Raw genomic sequence first — 24956 nt, 5'->3', positions numbered from 1 at the left:
GCCCATCTTGCCCAACTCTTAAATGTGTTTACAATACTGCCATGTGGTAGACTGATTGTGCCAAATTGCAATACCATTTTACTTTGATATTTACCATTGTACTGAATTTTGTACCATGGAATTTATCTGATACTCTTTTTGTGCAAAACATTTTTTGTGGTATTACCATGGTACCATATCAAAAAAATGATAATAATAATAATAAAATAACCTTTGGCAATAACACGGTACTTTTCCATCCCTGCTGAGAAACAAAGCACCTTAAGTTTCTAGCTGATGTCACACTTTTCAGCTGGTCTGGTTGGACAACTGCTATTCATTATTTGTCCCCACGAAAAATATTACTGTGATTTTTACAGTTACATGATTTCACCAGTAGATGTCACCAGCCTATAATCTACAAACATTGCAACAGATTTCCAAATGATGATAATAATAATCATAAAGTAAATTAGATTAGATTATTAGTTTCTAATAGAGAAATAGCAGACGGGTGGCAGGGTTACCGTCATTAGTGGGAGAGGCTGACAGATCGATGCGCACTGGGAGTTTTTTGTGGAAAGCAGCCATGCTGAAAATATGGAGCAGAACAGTGACGCACAGCGACTCCAGTCACAGCATCAGCGCCTATCGACTATTCTGAGCTCTCAGCTCTTATTTTGGGGTCCGCTGGATACTGACACTGTTGTCCTGTGATTGGTTCACCTCACTTGACTTTCTCTTTCGACATCGGTTTAGACTCAACGAGGTTCTACTCTTGTGTGTGGGGTCAAAATTATTTGCTGAGCCAGTGCAATGAAGATGCAGCAACTACAATGAGAACAGTCTGAGATACAATGCAAAATATACCTAATATTATTCAAGTCATACTGAATTTTAGCTCACGTTAGCATTCTCAGACAGTGGCCATTGGACATTTGTATTCCATTGTGCTTTTCTATTATTTTATGTGTTATTGGTGTTCCTAAAAACTTGAAGCTGAAGAAGAAAATAAAAAAACTTGAGTAACTTACATTTTAGTATTAGTGTTGCTTTGTCTGTTTTTGTGTTGCCAATGAATATAGGTCCAAACGAATCCCCCACAGAGCCTCTGCGTCTCTGAGCAACAAACGAGTCACGTTCCTGAATGAATCACTGTTTTGAATGAATCAGTTGAAAGAATGATTCAGTGACTCACTCAAACTACTGACGTAACAATGTAACCTGTAGAAAGATGCGCTGAAAACAAAAACATAACTGAAACTAAGGGTTGAATGATGTTGAATAATTTAATTCAACACAAAAAGAGAAAAAAAATTTCTCAGTTGGTGAGAAATTCAGAATCAACCAACTTCGCAAAATTTGACACACTGCACACTGGCGACTCCTATTGGTCATTACGGCGTAAATGCTACATAAACACACCAAACATGCATAAAATAATGAATAACAAATGTCTATCAATCATTAAATACCATTAATTATGCAGTGTGTATAAATATCCAGTCCACTTTTTTGATGCTGATGCTCTACAGCACTGCTTGCTCTGCTTTAATTGGCTATTGTTGTGATACGCATCTAGGAAACAAGTCACAGCTTTGTCTGAGTCACATGGACAGTAAGAGTGTTGTCTCTAAATGAAAAGACTATCTTGTAAACAGTGTAACTCTGTGATACGCTGTGCAGAGTTGTGACAGGCCCAGAGAGCCACAGATTGAAGGCAGTGTTAGCTACTGTGTGTGTAAGGTAGTGTGTCTACCCATTGTGACTCTGCCTTCCTGCTACAGGCGAACACCAACAGACACTGGCTAAACCATTGATTCTCCACCTCTACTGGCCTCAGGGCAGGCTGTCCAGGCCACGGCTATAGCAGCTACACAACACATCACATAACAGCAAGCGCTGCTCTCTGCCTACTTTAACACTCTCATACTATGTATAACAGTGCTTGCAGAGGAAGAGGGAGGTCTGAATAACTCCAGAGCAGATCTCTCCACTAGAAGGTTAAGCTTATGTTAGTCAGAAATCCAGTGGACTGGTTTGCTTCAAGACATTCTTACACGAGAAAAACCTGCCAGAACAGAGCACTGAAAGAAAAACATATTCACACAGTGTAAATCTCATTCTGTAGTTATCTCAAATTGTCATAAGTGCTCATCAACACAGCAACAACATGGGACAATGACATGGTGCAACACAGCCACTTAGACAAAGGTTTTTTTTTGCTCAGAGAACCTGCTCAAAAAAAAGTTCCACCACTTTTTTGCTAAACAAAAAAAGTTCCACCAACCTCATTATTTAATCACTAAAATCTAATAAATTAAGCTTTAGAACTGAGTTTAGCACATAACCAACTCAAATTATGGCGAAGATAAATATTGATTTAATAATTGTTGCTTATACATACCCAATGCATGAGTGTCGCCGCGTTGAATAGTTCATCTGCATTGCCTTCCTGGGGAAACGAATGTCTTTACTCATCGTGAGAGAGGATTAAAACTAACTTTTGAATGCTATAGTTAAAACTCAGGAAGTGTATCTGATTGTGGACAGCAAGGATGTGTCAGAACTGAAAGAAACACCTCAGAAGATGTCTTGTCTCATCTCATGTCTGTTATGTGCCCAGTGTCTCCATCCGCTGAGAAACATAGTACTGATGAACAAAAATCCAAGCCGGAACTCTGGGAACTTGACATTAACTTTAATAATCCACTATATCACCAGCATAAAGGCCCACAATAGCCTGTGCAGTGCACCAAGTCCTGGATGAAAGTCATTGGGAAATCACACCACTCTTAAGTTCGCCTTGCTGAATCCCACAAAGTCCTTAAAGGAAGAGAATAAAGGGGGAAAAACTGCCTAACAAAAAAAGTATGCTCCTAAACATCAGATGTTATTTGCTGATATTTTATCAGTTGAATAAAAGTCTGAAAATCTGTGGGGAAAAGCTCCGAAATGGAGGTGAGAGGCTCATAATCCCATCAGATGCTCCACAGAGTGTGCCGTCCCATCCAGCCTCTTGGTGCCATTCTCTGAATCCAAAGCCCTGAAACTAAACTCTAGCCTGAAACAACCAGCCTTTGATAGAGAGAGAGAGAGAGACAGAAAGATAGAGGGTGGAGGAAAGGGGGAGAGAGGGACGCAGAGAGAGAAACTCTGTAGCACTGGTGCATGTGTATATAAGGTATTTTTCATGGGTCGGATTGTGGTAGTGTGTCCTGAGTGAGATGAGGCTCAACATCTGCAACTTGCTGCTTTACTGTCTTCAAGTGCACTAAAAGTACCATCCTTAGTCCTGCACATCACTGGCTTGTTTCCAAATGCAACACTAACTGGAACCTGCCTACAGCCAAATAATGGCACAGTGTGTGACTAAATCCAATACATAGAGGGGGGTAGTAAATATACACAGCGGCTCAACACCCTAAACTCAACTTTGTGTACTTTGCAATCAATCAATCTATCTATCCATCTATCTAATAATTTATTTTATTTGGTCTTATTTTTTTATTTGTGTGTGTGTGTGTGTGTTTGTAAAGAATTATGACAGGAATAATGTTTGCAGTTTAATCTGTTTAGAATATAAAACGTGTCTTTACATTAACGAAGATGACAGTGGTCTGTGTGCTTTGTATTAAAAGAACAAGATAATATTAGAAAATATTATGTACTAAATGACAACAATGTCAGGTGATGTGAAAGATAAGGAAAAGCCACTCTGGTGAGCGTGATTTCACCAAGTACAACATGTTCCTGGATCAACATCTTTGTTGATCCTGGAACAACATTCCAATCAACCAATCAGAGTTGAGATATAACTTTTCAGGAAATGTCAGTTTTAGGTTTACAATCAGGATTAGGTGCTTCTACACCCTTGTTAATAAGCTATCATTTTCCTCTGATTTTATAATAAATTATGGGTAAGGTTAGGTTTAGGGGTGGGGATTGGGCTAAGTCTGAATTTTTGGACAGTAATGTTGAACAAAAGATGTTGATCCAGGAACATGTCTTGTAAAAATTTATATTTTCCACCTGAAAAATAAAATAAAATAGGCTCCTTCAAACTTGAGCAGTTGACTTCAAATTTTACTGTCATAAATGCAGATGATTTGGCAACCTGTAGGTGGCAGGAGGAGAGAAGAGTCAAAGTTGTAGTTGATTTGTTTATGGGTGAGGCGAGGATAAGGGAGCATGAGGGCCACTGCTGGCACTTGAACTCAGGTTGTTGTGCATCACTGAAGTTTTGCATCAAATCATATTTTGCATTTGGCAGATGCTTTCATCCAAATTGCGTTGCATTCAAAGTAAACATTTTATAAGTTCATGCATTGGCAGGGAATTGTTTATGTTTGCTAAACAGTCTTGAGAGGCAGATCAGCTACCTTACACAAAAATTCTGGATCCAAAACACATCGAGCATCTCTGGAAAGTTGTTAAAGCAGAGGAAGCTGTTACAAAGCCGCACCCTTTTGTATTCTGGTTGTCAAAAACCTTTAATAAATAAACAAGGGGAAGTTACATTTCTTCTCTAAAATACCCACAGTTCAGATTATGTTACTTCACAGAACTCACAAGCTTTGTGGGTGCAGCGTAGTATAAGAAAAAGCTAGCAAAATATTGAGGGATTCATGGGTCAAAATATTTGCCAACGTGAGATTCGTTAATCTCCGGTGAACATCTGAAATTAAAGTGCATATTCCAGGTTAGAGAGCCAGTGAGTCGATGTATAGAAAAAATAATATAGGAACTAGATTTTCTTTAAACTATGCTTTAAAATAAGCAATTAAAGCTTCTGGAATAGTTTTTGTGAGAGACTTTTACTTCCACATCTGAAAAACCGCCAAAACCAGAAGTGACGCAACGAGAGGGAGTGCGGTCCTTGGAAAACAATGGATCACAAAGACAGTTCAGATGGTGAGGAAATTTTAAAAGTTTATTTACACTTATGATGGACCACAGATATAATTATGAGCTTGCTTTGCAGCCAAGGGAGCAGGGACATGCCAGGATTAGACAGAACACAGAACAATGGTTAGACAAGACAAATTGAGTGAAGTGACACAGCCAAGTATGGTGACCCATACTCAGAACTCGCGCTCTGCACTTAACCCATCCAAAGTGCACACACACACAGCAGTGAACACACACACACAGTGAACACACACCTGGAGCAGTGGGCAGCCATTTATGCTGCGGCGCCCAGGGAGAAGTTCAGGTTCAGTGCCTTGCTCAAGGGCACCTCAGTCGTGGTATTGCTGTCCTGAGACTTGAACCCACAACCTTAGGGTTAGGAGTCAAACTCTCTAACCACTAGGACATGATTTCCCCACAGAATTGAGTCCATTTTTGATGCCATTGGTATAAGGCATTTGGACAGCATACAGGCAAGTTGTGCGCTGGACCTATGGCATTCTGAGCAGACAGATCAGGAATGCCTTACCTTGTGCATGTGTTGTGTCAGCCATTTTTAGACAGTTTCCAAAGGAAGGGGGACTTTATAAAGGTTTTGTATGGCCCCATTTTGGTGACAATCCATAAAGATAATCACAATCACAATTGTCCTACTGCATAAAAACGTGTTTATGAAGTTTACATCAGATAAATATCAAGCAGATCTACATTTATGGTTAAATGAATTCAGTTTTATTTATACAACACTAAATCAACAAATATTATTTCCTAGCACTGTTAATAACCCAACTCAAAACACAACATTGCAACTGTTAATATAAATAACAACTGTGATGTCACCATGTTTTAAATGGTGAATACCGTGCTAGATGCACAACAACAGCCTCATCTTGTTGATCCTCTGGAGGGATCTGGAAAGAGGAGCAGGTGTAGTGGAGGACAAGACAGTGATGTGTTCTCCTGGAGCCTGTGGTGACCTCAGTATTTCTCTCTCAGAGACTCCATGAGGCCTGATGCATATGCTGGGAGAAGCAAGCACAAGTTTAGATCACAATCACTGCTAACCTTGCTTTTCCACATGCCGTCCATCACATCTACATCTCCATTAGGAGCGGAAGCTGCAGTCCAGTAGAGGTGGTTAATAACAGCTGGCCTCCACTGCTTCAGATCATCTTCACACTCCCTTTTTACTTGCAATGTCTCCCAAAGCATTATAAACACTACATTACAAAAAAAAACATTAGATGAGCAAACAATGTCTATAAGCTGTAACTACACTTGATGGTTATATTAGCAAACTGAGGTTAACCTACCAGCTATGCCTTCTCATATGGTAACATTTTTACATGGTACATAACGTTATTGCTAATGCTTACAAGCTATTGTAAAGTGATTAACTGATTTAGTAGGTAGCAAATGTTTAAAAACAAGACTTACAGTGCACAGTTGATGTTTTCGTGAAGCAGCATCTCTGTATTAGGGTTGCCACCCATCCCTTAAAATACGGAATCGTCCCGTATTTGAGAATAAAATAGCGCCTCCCGTTTTGAATCAATAGGGGATAGGGTTCGTCCTGAATTTTCGAAGTTGTCTTCAATGCAGCATCTCATGCAAATCATCCCACCGGCATTCTGTGAAGACTCGTCCTATTCAGCCCCTGATTGGGTAATACTCACTGCCATCGTTGGATTGATTGATTTGTTTCAGGTTCACGGCCAATCAGAGTCGGAGGAGGGCGGGTCTCTTGGCAGAGAGTCGATTTGAAAGAATGGCGGAGGCTGCTCCAGATCAGTGTTGTCAGATGTACGATAATTATCGTATTTGTACCTCGGTACGATGTACGATCAACAATGAAAAAAAAAACGTAATGTACAATAATTTCAGAATTTTCTGAAAATTCAAATGATAGTTGCAGTCATAGGGCTTCTATACTCATACACGAAATCGACTCATTACAGACACTCTAAATGCATTTGTGTACACCTCAGGGTGTGTCAAGAATGCAGGAGGATGCCCTGCTTTAAAGCCAACGAGCACTTTGTTGTGGTCCATGACAGCAATAACCCCTTCAATATCTGGCAACACACAGTCTTACAATGACAGCAGCTCAGATGTTAACTGCACCAAGAAGCAACAGCTAAATTCCTTCTTCAAAGGACACGACAAAGCAAGTGTTAAAAATCATTTTAATATGTTTTAATATGCGCCGCGATGCAGACAATCACTGAAAATAATGGGATAGTATTTTGTCGCACTGCTTCTGTCCAACCATACGGCTAGTTATTTATTGTGGAAATATACAGGTTGTGTCAAAATGTTGTTGGTTTAGAATAGAAAAAATAACGGTTTTCACTCGTGTACGATATTTTTTCCCCAAATACGATAATTATGAACCTCCGGTACGATACTTGGGCATTTACAATCTGGCAACACTGCTCCAGATACACTTTATAATAAGGTTCATTTATGAAACATTAATGTATTAACTAACATGAACTAACAATGAGTAAGAAACACATTTGTTACAGTATTTCTTAATCTTTGTTAATGTTAGTTAATAGAAATAAAGCTGTTCATTGTTCATCCATGTTCATGACGACAATCAGTTTTTCTTCTAATTTTGTGCCCTCAACGTCTTTTAAAACATTTTCAAATCGTGCATTAACGATTCATATGGTATTTTCGTACAAGGTTATATATTAATTCGATTTTTTTTAAACCTGCAATATGCACTTTAAAAATCAGGAAATCTCCTGAAGATATGTTACCACTCTCTGGAAGGACTTCGTTGAGCAATCAGATCTTGTTATTATAACCCTGTAATATTCTGTTAAAAACACTTTAAAGTTCCTGACACTAAATGTTAAATAAAGTCTCTTTCTCCGATTTGCTTCATCTCTAGTGGAGAGTATTCTGACAGAGATATGGCTTGTTTAATCGTTCCTGTTCCTTCACCATCCTGTCATAATTCTCCAACAGCCTTTCTCCCAAATCCTTGACACACACAAGAAAGATCTTTTCAGCACTAAAAGTCACATTTGACCTGTGTGGACTTCCACTGTTCACAGAGCCAAGAGAACTGCTTTAGAGTCCATTAGACAGAAACGGGTTGACTCTTTCCACTCACATCACACAAACCAGCTGACATGAACACGGTGACAACAATGTGTTTAAACATTTCAGCTGAAACTCTTGCAGATTTATTCTCCAGTAAACAACTTCTGAGTTTACTGTTCACTCATTGGCAAAATACTTGATAACTGTAAGCAGTTCATAAATATTTGAAATGATGCCTATTTCACAGTTTTAGTATAACACCTCCTCTGAGCTCTGCTAATGATTTCTCAAAGTTTATTGCGTGTGTGTGCATGGCTGGGGATGTTTACAGTGTTGTCAGCCTCTGACTTCCTCAAATCTTGGGGGTTTAACAGACACAGAAACAGCTCAAAACAGAGGCTGTAACATGTCAAAGGCACAGGCGTCAGAGAAAAACTTTGGCACTGGCTTCCAAAAGACCAGTTTTAAGGATTTTTAACAGGGTTTGTTCTGCAATATGTTTTTGGCATTTATTTGATCGAAACTACAACTTCTGTATTATTACAAGTTAAAATAATTTAAAAGTGTTTTCCATTTTAATATATTTGACATGTAATGTATTGCCGTGATGCAAAGCTGAATTTTCAGCATCATTGCTCCAGTCTTCAGTGTCACATGGTCCTTCAGAATTCATATTAATATGTTGATTGGATGCTCAAGAAACAATTCTTAATAGCAATGATGAAAACAGTTGAGCTGCTTAATATTTTTATGGAAACAGTAGATATTTTTTCAAGGTTCCTCAAAGGATAAAATGTTTAAAAACAGCATTTATTTGAAATAGACATATTTTGTAAAATATAATTTTAATCAGTTTAATTAAATTCTTTATTTCTTTTTTTTTTTTTTACACTGAACACTGTCTTTACACAAAAAACTGAAAGTGACGAATAATGTGATTCTAAGAATGTGAATATTATAATTGCTGATTGTCGATGACTGACATCAATAAAACCAGTTGTCTCAGAAAGTTTACATATATTATGAACCAAGTTCATTTTACTACCTGGTTGGATCTTACCAGGCTTAACAGACACAACCGGTATAACTACATGGATAAAAAGCAGGTCATTTGATTGCTGTTAAGATAAGTTCCCAATAACCACTTCAGGTCAAGACATCCACCCAAACAAAGATCTTTTTATGCTTCCAAACAGCAGACAAACCACCTCCTTGATTATAGTGATTATCATTGTAAGTTACAAGTGTTAGCATCAATACAAACTTAGACGGGGGGGAGCGAATGTCTCAAGCAGCCACAAAATTTGCCTTGTGATGTGTTGTTACGTAGATGCCTGTGCCACAAGACTCCTGTGTGTTTTTGAAGCCAAGCCTCCGAGTAAGGACTAAATGAACAATTCAGAACGATTCGGATCCTACCTGGGAGTGTGAGCCAAAGTGAAGCGCCTCTGCAAAGCAATGCTGCGGTTCATCATCAGCCTGCGGAAGAGCAGAGGCGAATTTCGCGGTGAACTCCGAGGAGAGTCCCGCGGAGAAATTCTGGGGGAGCTGGTGGGAGAGCTCCCCTTCAGCTTGAGATGCGAGGGCCTCTGAGGTCTCTCCTCTTCCGAACTCTCTGAGAGCATGTCGCTCATGACAGCAGAGATCCTATGTCTTCACAACTGGCAGAACAAGTGTCTATTCGTGGCATGGGTCGCTCACTCAAAACAAAAACCACAATCTACATCTCTTACCCTTCACTAGAGCTGAGAAATCCAGCCTTGCTTCAGAGATCACAGGCGCATTAATGGAGCCAGCCATCATAGCGATGGAACATCTCCCCTCGTGAACTCGCTTTGTTTACATAACTAGGAAGACTTCCCTCCAACAGACTAAATATGGCAGTGTGATTTACAATGAGAGGACTCCATGATAGTGCTCTCTAAGTGGCCCCACCTCCACATTAAGCCTATTAGTGTGCAAGGTCCAGTGTTTACTGGTTTATAATGACTTCCTTTTCCAGTCCCCTGGCGCGCAGAAAAGCCAACGCACCAGCGGCTCAACGCTCAACGAGCTGATCACGGCGTTCAGATTTCCTCCAAGAAATGCGTGTGCCTTTCACATGCTCTAGGTTTACCAGGAGAAGTCACATGAAAGCTCTGACTATAAAAAGCAAAGTCAGATAAAGTCAGACAGAGAGCATGGCTCATGTCACGATGGCCCTCTATCACAGGCCCCATGGGCTTTGATTATCAGAGGGGAAAAGGTTCCCTGTGATCCTTTGACTGCTGGATGAGTTGTGTATGCAAAAACAGCATGCATGCAGTGACCCCAAAAAAAGGTTTTGAATACTTTAGAGACACTAAGTATGTTGCCTTGCAAAACATTAGAATGAACTTAAAACTCTTAATTAGATTTTTTTTTCTTTCATTTTTTAAAACAATATAGCCTATACTAAGATTTTGTCTTTTCCTAAAAATTAAATTTTCCTAAAAATAAATTATTGCATGTCTCATCAGACATCAGCCAAGGCGAGAAACTACACCTGTATTTACCCTTTGGGTTTATTTATTTATTATTTTGCATGGATTGGTTTTTTGACTTCTTAAGTGTGACAGTTTAGACATTTGAAATACATTTTATGTAAAATGCATACATTTTTAATACTAGGGATTGTTAACATTTACAGTTTGTACTATTTAATTAATTTATTATTGTTATTATTTAATATCAAATATCAAAGATATCACTTTGAAATCTTAACAATATTACATAAGTTACCTGAAGAAAAAAAAAACATCTTAATGTGTTCAAAGTTCATGTGTAACTGCACATTTACGAAATCAGTGTATGACTTTTTGTCTCGGCTGTTTTCTTTTCGGAGTTATTTTTCTGGTCTTTAGGGAACAATAGCGTCCTCTTGTGTCTCCATGCAAAACGTCAATTTCTGGCTCCAAATACTACGTCAATTTAAAGCACTGCCAAATTGAAGTATATACAAACATGTAACAACTATTATTACAGTACTGATGTAGCTCACTGTACATTTAATAAAAAAAAAAATCTAAGTTTTATGGCTTATATTAGTCACAAAACAAGATACACAACAGTGAGTGCTACATCTCCATCTAAGCTGAAATGAAGCAACTATTTGGAAAACAGGTACACGACGACCGGTCATGTGTGAGGTTGCTAACATCATTAAAGGATAATAATGGACAATTGTTATTCCTTATAGGAAAATAAGCGAAAGATTAAGGGACACTAAAATATTTGCACTGTACCACATAGTGTATGTCAGTTATCAAATCAGCATATTAGTACAGCATTCCATGTCTGCAGTTAAGTATTTGTATAAAAGGTGTATAAAAAGTTCTCAAAAATAATTACATGCTTTACTTAACCTATTTATGTACAATTATTCTTAATTTTTTAATGTCATACAAACAAAAAATAAATAAATAAATAAAATGTCATATGCGTTACATAAAACATCGGCTTAAGTTAACTGTACCATTGAATTGTGACTCCACGAGTGGTGTAGTAATTTAGGAGGTGGATATACTGTCAAATTACATAGTCTACATATATGGCTTTATGGCACATACAATTTGAAAGCTTAGCAACTGAAAGTCTGAAATGCCAGTCAATAAAGCACGTTTTTATAAACAATGGCAAAATTTTGAACTAAAATGTTATTGCAACTATATAGCCTATGAATGAATGAAAATGCATTTTTTTACTTAAAGAGACTCAGAGTGTGGGCTGCTTTTGGTGCTTCAATTTGTGCTTCAATAATGAGGTACAAATTTAAGAATACACCAAGTTAAAATATAAAAAATGTGCCTTTTTTTCCCATCTCCTTTTAACAACATAAACTTTAGCAGTAGCAGTAGTAAAGACGTCTTCTCTCATGTAGATTGCATGTTTTCCTGCATCGCTGGATGTTGGGCTCATGATTAATAATCATGTTATTATTATTCTGAACCATTGGCAACCCTAGGACTCATGTGTTATTACTTTATCAACTAAAATCTGTTTTATCATAAAGTTCTACATGTAGACCTTCTTGTTTACAACAGAAGATTATAAACAAGATTTTCCTCATTCTTCGCAAACCATACAAAGCACTTTGTCACTACCCAAAATTAAGAATCCGTACATAAAATATAAACAAAAAGAGCAGCTTACCATGAACTTTGAAAACTATCAGACTCCAGGCCATTGGGGATGATGAGGGAGAAGGTGGAATTGTGGGGTGTGTTCTCTGAATCTCCCTGAGCCGAGAGTCGGCGGGACAGACAGGGAAGCTGAAGGACCCCTGAAAATGTTCTTTTAACTTTATGGTGACCAGGCATGGATTTGGATTCGCACAGGCCCTGCTGGTTCACACTGTCCCATTCTCTCTGCATTAAATAGAGAAGGTAATTAATCTGCACCAAAACATGATCTCTGTCTAGAACAGCACAGAAGACATGTGTAGGCTAATATTGACATAATTACTATTAAAGTAACATATAATAATATATGATGTTAAATAGTCAAATAAAGGTTTTTTTTTTAATATTCTTTTTTTTTATCATATAATACCTAATGATAGACATCTTAGGGTGCACTTTATTGACTTAGTTTGGGGGCAGTTGTGGCTTAATGATTAGAGAATCGGACTTGTAACCCAAAGGTTTGAGTCTTGGTACCAGCAGGGATTAGAGGAGGGGGGAGTGAATAAAAAGCACTCTCCTCCACCCACATTACCCTCAACTGAGGTGCCCTTGAACAAAACAATGAAACCCCAACTGCTCCCTGGGTGCAGTAGCAAAAATGGCTGCCCAATGTGTGGATGGGTTAAATAAAGAGCACAAATTCTGAGTATGGGTAACCATACATGGCCACACGTCACTTTCACTTTTTTCACTTAAATTGACGATCTGCATAGTCACAGTGATTCTATTGAGAATCAAACCAGAGAGGATGACTGTGAGCCCTGATGAACTGATATAACCCACCTCTGATGTCCAGAAAGACTTCAAAGAAGAACTTCTCTTCATCTTGTTGAAATGGGAGGCAACTCTGAAAATACACACTTTGTGATAAATAACAATAAATCTATTCAGAAAGAAGAAACTCGACTTTTTTCAGGTGCCTAGAAACAAATAGGCCTACTTTCTACAGGACTATACAGTTAAATAATAGGAAGATAATAAGGAACACTAAGCACCAGTCAATTAATAGGCCAATCATTAATAATCAAAACAACTAGTTTAATAATGAACAGTGTGCAGCAAATAACACTTACCACTAAAACTGAGAAGATCTGGTAAGATGTATTATGTTTTTCTTTTGAAAAAAAAAAAAAAAGGCATTTCACAAATATATTTTTGAAGCACATCTTCGATCCATGAGAGTTGCATTCTGGTCTCTTCCAAAAGAAATAAATAAAGGATATTTTCCAAGCCTGTGGCAAGCAGCCTTTATAGCTCAAAAACAAATGGTTTGTGAGAACATCCTTTCAGAACACCGGTTTTATCGCTGTTTGGCAGCCCCTATGAAGGCGAGCAGCATCCTGTCCCTCACACTCAGCAGGTTTGTCTGTGCCACACACCGCTGAAGGATGCATGACTTGATAGCTGAATACAGTAAATGTGCTCTTTCATATTTGGATTCTACTTTAAAGTTCACGTCATATGCATACATATAGAATTAAATCTGACTAATTTATAGTAATATTCAACACACAAAAAAATATTTTATTTTCTTTCATTAAAAAAATCACAATTTCAAGTAGTTTCACATAATGACAAAGCAGACATCAAAAGTTCTATTCAACGAATATATTTATCATAAAAAAAAATAATTAGGCAAAAATTTACGTGTGAAGGCAATTTCTGAACATAAGATCAATAGTAACAATCATGCATACATTTCTCCAATGTATATGAAAATTATATCAGCAATTACTGATTAATAACATGATTATTTTAACTATAGATTACTATAAAAACTGTATTCTATACCATTATTAGAATATATAAAATTATATATAAGATAGCAATGGCAAGTAACCTTATTTCTTTTTGCCAAAGTACCTGATATTACTGGAGAAAATTATATGAAATTTAAAAACAAAAAGCTGTCCATTAAAAGTCTCGGGATTGTAGCAGTATTTCTAAATATTCTCTTTCTTCAGACATATTCAGGCAGTTCACTCAGCTTCTGATGTGGTCTCTATACTCCTGGAAAAACACAAATGTCATTTATCTCCTGTTACAAGGAAGCTTACACCCAGCAGGAGAGACCCTCACATTAATTTTTATCCTTTATCCCTTACCACCAACACAAAATTTTTAGGTAAGTAATATTGTTAAGAAATTCTCACAAATGTATTATTATGTGATGCCATGTGTTGTGTGACTGGTGCAAACTTTCTTACTGTGTTTGAGGTAGGAGAGGTAAGTGTCCCATCCCAGGGTAATTATATTCACATAAAGGACACGAAACTTGGGTGGCAAGAAGTAGAAGTTTACCATTTGAGCTGCTGGCCAAACACACCAATCTGCCTAAAAAGAAGTGTGTTATGAAACGTTGTCAGCTATGATCTTAAGTCATTTGGTTGAACTAAGGACAGACGCTTAACAGTGTAACATACCTTGTAAAACTCCCAGAATTTGTCTCTGAATTCTGCTTGTGCCTCAGACAAAGTGTGACCCTCCATCATACCCATACCTCCATAAATGAATAAACAAGCAGGTGTAATATTCATGCTTTAATTTCTTTACATTATAAATCTTTAACATCATTCTTACTACTGAAAAAGGTGCACTATAGGTATAAAGATTTTGATGTTCTGAAAGAAATCTCACCAATTCTGTATTTATTTGACCAAAAATACATTAAAAAAACAGTAATACTGTGAAATATTATTGCAATTTATAATAGCCTACATTTTTATTTTAATATATTTTAACATTTAATTTATTCCTGTGATGGCAAAGCTGATTTTTCAGCAGTCATTACTCTAGTCAGTGTCACATAATCTGTCAGAAATCATGCTAACATTTAAAATATGAAAAATATATTCATTAAAGTATATTCAAATAGAAAATGGTTTTTAAATTGTACTAATATTTCACACGTTTTTTTTTCACAATAAAAACTTTTTTTATAGCATTTTTTTAAATAAAATGTAGTCATTTTGTATATATATAACATTATATATATATATATATATATATATATATATATATATATATATATATATATATATATATATATATATATATATATATATATATATATAAACATAATTACTGACAGGTAGTTATTTGTAATAAATTTGGAGACTTTTGAATGGAAATCAGCAGCAAGATCTCACCTAGAAAGTACCAGGCTCCCAGTGCTGGCGATGCAACCAGCTGATCAGTAAGCACTTTCTTGCAGACATTATTGATGCCTGTGCCTAGAAAGTATTTGTCCAGCCACAGATACCAGTAGTGCATGAAGGGACCCATAGAGCATCCGACGGCAAACATACAACCTATGAGAGTGCAACACCACGAGCGATCAAATCTCATGTTACTTTTTATGATACCATTAAAGGGGTCATATGATACGATTTTAATTTTTCCTTTCTCTTTGGAGTGTTATAAGCTCTTGGTGCATAAATAAGATATGTAAAGTTGCAAAGACTAAAATCTCAAAATAAATATTCTTTTTTAAAGTTAAGACTCATCCACACTATAGTGTAGGGCTGTGTATTGCCAAGAATCTGGCGATTCGATACGTATCACGATATGGGGTTGCGATACGATATTGTTACAATACATTGCGATACCGTAAGCAAGGTGATATATTGGGATATTTCTTATTTTTGGAATAAGATATATTTTTTAGAAAAAGGTGTCATTAAGAACACACCACCATATGAAAACTTTAGCAATAAATAAATTAATTCAAAGTATTTAACCAGAACACAGTGCATTTGCAATAATCAGTCCCTTTCACATTCAGTGTTATTGAAACACTTTTTGTGCAGTAAGAGTAAAGGGGGGAAATATAAAGTGCTTGCAGGATCCATTAGTTGAATGTATAATACCTATAAAATGGTTTTATAAAAAGAAAATTTATATTTTTAAACCCTGCTTTAAAGGTTCACAGTTTAAGTTATTTGATCTGAAAAAAAGAATCGCATCTGCTTAATATCAATGAAAAAATAAAGTGCTAACAGGATTCGTAAAGAAAACAAATTAAATACAAATGTTGATTCTTCCCACTTGGATTTCACATGTTTTTCAGTTTGTATTTATGTTCCACGTGGAATCGCAGAAACCGTGATGCAAGCACCACCCAAATGAGATAAATCTGCAGCCGATCCCTACCACCTGCCCTGCTGTGCCCTGCGCGAGCCTCTTTACAAGCTGCAAGTGGCGGAACTGAGGCAGCGTCTGTGTCCAGTGGACGTTACCACAAAAGCCCAAATGACGGCACACTTCAGCTTTGTACACCCAAACAGGAACTGGGACAATTCTTTCATCCTCCGTTACCAGCAGCAAGCTATATTAACGCTAACATTATTGGCATCTGGCATGTTCTAATCATAGACAGTAAAAGAAATGGGCACAGCGACCCCATTGGATTCAACAGAGACAAGTGAAGTCAATTAGAAGCACGCACTTCCTGGAGGTCGAGCGTACTCCGCAGACTCAAACTGAGCTTGATGACGTAGATGTCACGTGAGCAACCTGTCTGACAACTGTCAGACAATTGTCTTCTAATCACTGTGCCAAGAGTAATCTGAATCACCCACCAAATCTGGCAGAGAAGGCGAGCGTGAACAGGAGCAAATTTTGGTAAGTATTCTGATTAATTATCTCCCTTGACTTTATGCCTCCACATCCCCCGATAGCCTCATAGACAGTAAAATATTGCCTGCGAGCTTCTCCTCCTGTCCATACGGTAATTTCTCTACTGTGCAACAGAGAGTCGCAGGTTATGATGCAGTCGTTAGCCTATTTTTACAAAAACTGCTTCTACAGGGCCATAACGTAAGATACAAGGTAATTGAACCTTTTATAAATTTTCGTGTTTCTTGAGAAATAATTAATGGACAAATGGAGTCTTTAAACGCCTCAGATGTAAAGTTATTCACTGTCAAAGTGACGCCAAAATGAATGGGCAGCTCGCACTCGCTCCGAGTGGGCCTCTGTTACATCATCACGAAACAAACATTCTCCTAGAACTCACACTCTACATTCAGTTCCAAACGAATCATGCATTAAAAATAGAATTTTATAAACTCAAACGATAGCTTTATGTGCTTTACAGATGAACTTGAAGTCTTTATTCATTCGAGATTTTGGGCTCCAAAATATATCCCTGCCCTGCCCAATGGGATATCGTGAAAAGTGATGTAAAGTTCATAACTTGATTTGCGTTGTTCCTGTGGTGTAATCTATATTACATGTTACCACTAGAGGGCAACACGGGCATGAAGAGGGGGGAGTACTGCATGAGCAGAGGGAGAGACGCACAATGTTATTGTTGCAGCCTGTTAATAAAGCGGCTTGATGAACACTCAAGGGAACAGTCTTTATTTGTAAAAGAACCCAACGCAACATGGTGTCAGAAGTGGCTGTGCTTTGAGAAGGAAGTCAGCTTTACGCCTGGCTAGCTATTATGAGTGAGGAAGACCAAGCGAGAGGAGCCTCAGCAGCGGGAGCAGCCGCGGCGGCAGGTCCAGTAATGGCGGCGGCAACCTTCACCATCAAACCACCGGAGCCGTTTGATTTTGCAAAGCCTCAAGAGTGGGAAAGGTGGAGTAGACGGTTCGAGCGTTTTAGACTGGCAAGTAACCTGAATAGTTCTTCGGAAGCAAACCAAGTTAATACTCTGGTTTATTGCATGGGAGATGAGGCTGCGACGTGCTAAGAGGGCTTGAGCTAACGGCCATGCAGCGCCAGCAATACAATGCAGTCAAAACAGCTTTCGACAGACATTTTGTCCCAAGAAAAAACGTGATTTACGAGAGGGCAAAATTCAACAAGAGATTGCAACAGCCATCAGAACCTGTGGACACATTTATTACAGCTCTTTATGCACTAGCAGAAAACTGTGAGTACAGTGCTCTTCATGATGATCTTTTGAGAGATAGGCTTGTAGTGGGTCTTAAAGATTCGTCTCTGTCAGAAAGAATGCAGCTTGACAAAGATCTCACCCTAGCTAAAGCTATCACTATGGCAAGACAATCTGAAGAAATAAAGAGACAGCAAACTGACCTGAGAGGTGAAGTTATCGCCAGCAAAACAGCTATGGATGCAGTACAAATTAGAAAAGCCAAGCTGAGTAAGTTTAAAACCAAAGAGCAAAAACAGATTAAGTCTCCGAAGTTTCAGCAGACCAAACATGACAGTAAAGCATGTTCCAGGTGTGGCAAGGCACCCGCACACGCAGCAGTGCAGTGCCCAGCAAAAAATGCAGAATGCCATAACTGTGGAAAACGCGGACACTATGGTAGAGTCTGTAAGTCCAGCACATCTGTGAACGAGGTTGCGGACAGTGCGGCTGGACTTTTTCTGGGTGAGGTGGATTCTGGAGAAGAACCATGGCTGGCAGACATAAACGTGGGCGGACATAAGGTGACCTTCAAGTTAGACTCCGGAGCAGATGTGTCTGCTATTTCCGAACAAACATTTTTGAGCTTCAAACTCAAAGACAAAGCATTGGACAAGGCAGAAAAACCACTCTATGGACCGGGTGGGGCTGCGTTAACTGTTTTGGGGTCTACCACAGAGACTATTGTGTATGGTGATAGGAGCACTACTGAGAAGATCTATGTAGTCCGAAACCTCCGCGTGCCACTGCTGAGTAGAACAGCTTCGGTGAGACTGAAGCTTATCGCCAGAGTCGATACTATAAACAAAGAGACAGTGACTAAAGCATACCCCAAGTTATGCGAAGGACTTGGGCGGGTACAAAAGCCATACACCATAAAACTAAAACCTGATGCAAAGCCCTTCTCGCTAAAAGTGCCAAGGCGCGTGCCACTGCCGCTCATGGGCAAAGTTAAAGAAGAGCTGGACAGAATGGAAGGGTTGGGAGTTATTAGTCGTGGGACGAGCCGACCGACTGGTGCTGTGGCATGGTTGTAGCTCCCAAAAAGGACAAAGAGAAGGTGCGTATCTGTGTGGACATGACACCTTTAAATGAGTCCATGTGTCGTGAAAGATACATACTTCCTTCTGTAGACCAAACGCTAGGCATGCTCACAGGTGCTCAGTATTTTTCTAAACTTGACGCAAATATGGGCTTTTGGCAAATACCACTATCCAAAGAGTCTGCACTCCTCACCACCTTCATTACGCCATTCGGAAGGTACCATTTTAACCGTTTGCCATCTCCAGCGCGCCCGAACATTTTCAAAACATGATGGTGACGGAGGTTACGGCAGATCTCGAGGGAGTCGTCTGTCACATGGACGATATCCTGGTCTGGGGATCGACCGTAGAGGAGCATGACACAAGACTGCATGCTGTCCTGCAGCGGGCAGAGAAAGCCGGCGTTACGTTGAACATGTCGAAATGTGAGTTTAACAAACGAAAAGTAAAATTCCTTGGATTCATCGTCTCAGCAGATGTAATGAGTCCTGATCCAGACAAAACTCAAGCTGTTCAGGACATGAAGGAGCCAAGCAACGTGAGTGAGCTTAGGAGATTTCTCGGTATGGTGAACCAACTGGGGAAGTTTATTCCAAACCTTTCTGAAAAGGATAAACCACTGAGAGACTTACTTTCAACTAAGAACATGTGGTACTGGGGGCACGACCAGCAAAAGGCGTTTCACAACCTTAAACACGAACTGTCTTCTCCTCCTGTGTTACAGCTCTACAACCCGAATAAGCCACAGAAAATCTCCGCGGATGCCTCTTCATTTGGCCTGGGGGCAGTCATGCTACAGAAAGAGGGAGATGTGTGGTCACCAGTTGCTTATGCTTCCCGATCATTAACACCTACAGAGCAGCGCTACGCTCAGGTGGAAAAAGAAGCGCTAGCTCTTACGTGGGCCTGTGAGAGGTTTAATGACTTTATTCTAGGCCTTCACTTTGAACTCGAAACTGACCACAAGCCACTAGTGAGTCTTCTGGGAGGACAAGCTTTGGATGCGCTTCCGCCGCAGATACAGAGATTCTGTATGCGCTTAATGAGGTACTCATACACAATAAAGCACATCCCTGGCAAAAGTCTCACCACAGCTGACACACTCTCACGCTTACCGCTTACAAACAGTGTTACGGGCGCTGATACAGATCTTATGGAGGACACTAATATTTACCTTGAATCTGTGCTAGAGGGCCTTCCTACAAGCAGTAAATACCTGGCAGATCTTCAAGAGCAGCTGATGTCTGACAGTGTCTGTTCTCAAGTCATAAGGTACTGTGCAGAAGGCTGGCCGGATTGTAACCAGCTACAAGGAGCGGTGAAGCACTACTGGCCTGAGAGAGCTGTTCTGAGTGTGCACAACGGACTACTACTTAGGGGCACAAGGTTAGTTATTCCTGCTAACATGAGAAACTCAGTTTTGGACAAAATACACGAGGGGCACCAGGGGGTGGTTAAGTGCAGAGAGCGTGCCCGTCAGGCAGTGTGGTGGCCAGGTTTAAGCAACCAGATCAGTGAACTTGTCCTCAAATGCAGACAGTGCATACAGGAAAGAGTCAATGCAAGAGAGCCTTTAATGCCCACAGATTTACCTGAAAGACCATGGCAGAAGTTAGGTGCTGACTTGTTCGCTCTGAAAGATAAAAACTATCTGTTGTTAGTGGACTACTTCTCTAGGTATATAGAGATTGCTCAGCTCAGCCCAACTCGCTCTGCCAATGTCATTGTGCATTTGAAATCAATATTTGCACGTCATGGAATACCAGAGATACTGATCACGGACAACGGCCCGCAGTTTGCATGTCAGGAAATGAAAGACTTCGCAAGTGAATACTGTTTTGAGCATGTGACCAGTAGTCCCAGATACCCCCAAAGCAACGGTGAGGCGGAGAGAGCTGTCCAAACAGTTAAAAATCTCCTCAAGAAAGCTAGTGATCCGTACAGAGCTCTATTAGCCTATAGGACCACAGCGCTGGCAAATGGCTACAGCCCTGCACAGCTACTCATGGGGCGTCGACTTCGTACCACCCTGCCGATGCTTCCAGAGGCCTTACAGCCTTGTGTGCCAAATCTTCGACAACTTCGGCATGTAGAGAGGGAGAGAAGGATGAGACAAACCGAATGTTTCAACAAAAGACACAGAACAAGAGATCTGGATAAACTGATACCCGGAAACCCTGTTTGGATTGCAAATGCAAAAGCAACAGGCACAGTGATATCTGTCCACCCAACTCCACGGTCCTATGTCATCAGTGGACCGCAGGGAACTATTAGAAGGAATCGCAGTCATCTTGTGCCTTTGCCGCTATCAGAGACTCATACTGAAACACAACTGACCCAGTCTAATGAAAGAAACACTCCTGCAGAGATACTTTCTGAGCCACAAGCACATCAAACACCAGATGTTGTTCGAACCAGGTCTGGTAGAGAAGTGGTAAAACCAAAAAGACTGGATCTATAAAAGAATGCATTAACAATTCAGTATGCTTTGAATAAGTCGGAATATGCCTTAATCTAATGTGAATTTTTGCATTGAAAATGTTCTAATGTTTCAATAACTGTTCGATAAGGGAAAAGAAAATGGTATGGAAAATGTTTATGCCCAGACATTTACAGTTGGCTACCAATGTGACATTTAAAAAAAAATATATATATAAATGCTAATGGTTTGAGTTAAAGCTAAGGGTAGTTAACTTACCTTCAGTAAGGGGGATGTGGTGTAATCTATATTACATGTTACCACTAGAGGGCAACACGGGCATGTAGAGGGGTGAGTACTGCATGAGCAGAGGGAGAGACGCACAATGTTATTGTTGCAGCCTGTTAATAAAGCGGCTTGATGAACACTCAAGGGAACAGTCTTTATTTGTAAAAGAACCCAACGCAACAGTTCCCTCGCTTGAAAGGATGAAATGGATCGTAGTTGATCGTTTGCACTTGTTTCGAAATCTTGACGATTCAAGCGTTTTAAACAATTTGCGCGTATTTGGTGCTTGCGCACATTCGTTCAAAGCACGCGCTGAGAGCAGCATTTCAGACAATGCTCGTTCACAGAATTAATTCATCTTTTGCGTATAGTAACTCTTGAATGAACAAATACACACAAAATTATCTCAAAATAATTTTCTCTGCAAGTATTCTCATTAACGCAGTCGTTTATGTTTTAAGTGAACTTATACAGTGGCCTGCTGCACAGTAGTGATGTGTCGTTCGTGAACGAATCGTTCTTTTTGAACGAATCTTTTAGGTGAACGAATCGTTCTCATGCACGTAATCCACTGACTCATATTTCTCATTCATTGAAGTTCCTCCCTCCACAGCAGCGCGGCGCTATTAGTAGCCCACATTGGCCAGCGGCCCATCCGGAAAAGTCCCGGTGCTCCAGATGGCCAGTCTGCCCCTGCTTCCAGTGCACAGAGACAACAACATACAGACACACAAAAAAACTTTGCAATTAAATAGGTGCATAAACAATTGTGCTATAAATAATGGAATAGAATTGAGTAAGATGCAGGGATGTACTAGGATGGAGGGATAAATAAATGTGAGGATATTGCACATTTATATTGTATAAGTGGGGGACATTTAACTATACATGAGGTAGATTGCCTGGGGGAAGAAACTGTTCTTGTGCCTGACTGTTCTGGTATTTGCGGTTCTCAAGCGCCGGCCAGATGGCAAAAGTTCAAAGATGGGGTAAATTGGATGTGAGGGATCCAGAGTGAATTTCTAAAGCCTTTTACTGACTCTGGAAGTATACAGTTCTTAAAGCGTGGGCAGGGGAGCACCAATAACCCTTTCAGCAGTCCAAACCGTTCTCTGTAGTCTTCTGATGTCTGATATTGTAGCTGAACCAAACCAGACAGTTATTGAAGTGTACAGTACAGACTCAATGACGGCTGAGTAGAACTGTTTCAGCAGCTCCTGTGGCAGGTTAAACTTCCTCAGCTGGCAAGGGAGTACAACCTTTGTTGGGACTTTTTCCACAAAGGAGTCAATGTGATTGTCCCACTTCAGGTCCTGAGAGATGGTGGTTCCCAGGAATCTGAATGACTCCACTGCAGTCACAGGGCTGTTCATGATGGTGAGTGGGGGGAGTGCAGGGGGATTTCTTCTGAAGTCCACGATCATCTCCACTGTTTTGTGCGTGTTCAGCTCTAGGTTGTTAAGACTGCACCAGACAGCCAGTAGCTCAACCTCTTGTCTGTAAGCAGACTAGTCACTGTTCTGGATGAGGCTGATGACTGTAGTGTCGCCTGCAAACTTCAGGAGTTTGACAGAAGGGTCTTTAGAGGTGCAGTCGTTAGTGTGCAGGGAGATGAGCAGTGGGGAGAGAACACATCCCTGAAGGGCACCAGTGTTGGTGGACCAGCTGTATGACATGAATTTCCCCAGTCTCACTAAAGCCCCTTTCACACTGCAATTCCAGCAAATACATGGGTAATGTGTCCCAGCAATTGTTCCCGGGTCGCTAGATTTTGCACTTTCACACTGCCAGTGATTACCCGGAATATGTGCGTGCTTTCACACACAACCCGTAAAGGTCCCGTAACGAACGTGACTTCAGGGAGTGACAAGTAATGTACTAGTCGAAAACGCTAGGCATGTTATACTTTCACTGAAGCTTTCGAACGATCTCAGCGTCGGCACGGAAAGTGAGGAACAAACTGATCTCTGCTTCATTACAGTTTACACATCCATATTTTCTTACACCCCTAAAATGGCTCATTCAAACACACATCACTACATCACTATGTGGGAAGAATTTGCATAACGCCGCTGGGTAGCTGACCAATCAGAGCACACCTCGCTTCTCAATGAGCCTTGTAAAAATCAAGCGTTTCAGAAGGCAGGGAAACAGGTTTTTTTTTTTTTTTTACCTAAAGCTGCATAAACAATTAATTACACCAAATAATGTTCTTTTTAGCAGCATGATATGACCCCTTTAAAAAGAAAACTGTTTGTAACTACAGTATGTACAACTATGTACGGTACATAAATTACAAAGATTATCTCAGTTTTAACAAGTTAACTATTTTGGTAACAAATTGTTTTGTTGTCACCTGTACGCGACCAGTCACGTGTTCGGCCGGGCGTCCTCCGCGTCTCGCGCGTCTGCTGGATGAAGTCGCCCGCCGCCAACATTCCTCCGCAGCTCACCGTGTTCGTCACGATCAGAAACCTGCCTTTGAAAAGCGGCTTCCAGTAACCGGCGATCCTTACGAGAAAATCTTTACTCTGACGAGATATCATGTTTAGGTCGATTTCACTTCAATTACTGTCAACTTCCCGATGGATCAACGCTTGACGACTTCATTCGCCGCTTCTGTCCGTTTATATGTAAGATAACTTACCCCAAAATATGTTTGAATATTGAATAATTTACTAATTTAAAATTAAAAGTAATATATCTTCCTTTATACTCTCAGATATGTAGATAAAACAGAGTTGCTTCGATATCTCAAAATTGTCCAGTTCGGCTGCAATTAGATCTCTAGCACATAGTCATCTTTAGAATGAATTCATCATAACCCAGAGGAGCTTGCTTTAGTCGGTGAGTCACAAGCGTGAAGGCGTTGCCCTCAAGAACATCGAGACTGCGTCTTAGTTGCGCAAAACGTTACTAAATCAGTTTGACCTCATCAATAATTTCGTCTCGTTTGAAACATAGACTATCAGTCTATCATTTCTTGATTTTCGAATGCCTACTCTTTATTATTAGTTTTTTTTCTTTATTAACGTTAGCTCATATATCTATAACCCCAAATTTCCACTTTGTAAGTCAAACTAATGTAGGTCTAATGATAAGCACAATGTGAAATCACTGAGGAAGCATTTCTCTTGAGTAAAGTCCACTTTAGCAAAGACTGATTTCTTAAA

At 39.6% G+C, this 24956-nt stretch overlaps 2 protein-coding genes across 2 annotated transcripts in view; both read right to left on the bottom strand.

The window, feature by feature from the left end:
- LOC128028838 (cAMP-specific 3',5'-cyclic phosphodiesterase 4C-like) overlaps positions 1-9774 on the bottom strand; it is a 33712-nt gene extending 23938 nt beyond the window's left edge. Inside the window, exon 1 of the mRNA XM_052616169.1 lies at positions 9367-9774. Within this exon, the coding sequence (XP_052472129.1) occupies positions 9367-9581 (215 nt within the window). The 5' untranslated portion in view covers positions 9582-9774. The remainder of the gene's footprint in view (positions 1-9366) is intronic.
- A 3866-nt stretch (positions 9775-13640) lies between these two features.
- On the bottom strand, positions 13641-24648 carry LOC128028827 (mpv17-like protein 2). The gene is made up of 5 exons (XM_052616160.1): positions 24140-24648; positions 15299-15460; positions 14573-14649; positions 14357-14483; positions 13641-14159 (listed from the first exon to the last, which is right to left on the bottom strand). The coding sequence occupies exons 1-5, from the start codon at positions 24327-24329 to the stop codon at positions 14152-14154; spliced, it is 564 nt and encodes a 187-aa protein (XP_052472120.1). The 5' UTR covers positions 24330-24648; the 3' UTR covers positions 13641-14151.
- Positions 24649-24956: the final 308 nt, after the last annotated feature.

This window comes from Carassius gibelio, chromosome A2 (assembly GCF_023724105.1).
Source record: "Carassius gibelio isolate Cgi1373 ecotype wild population from Czech Republic chromosome A2, carGib1.2-hapl.c, whole genome shotgun sequence".
Taxonomy (NCBI): Eukaryota; Metazoa; Chordata; class Actinopteri; order Cypriniformes; family Cyprinidae; genus Carassius; species Carassius gibelio.
Note: the sequence above shows the minus strand (reverse complement) of the source record. Positions and strands in the feature narration are given on the sequence as shown.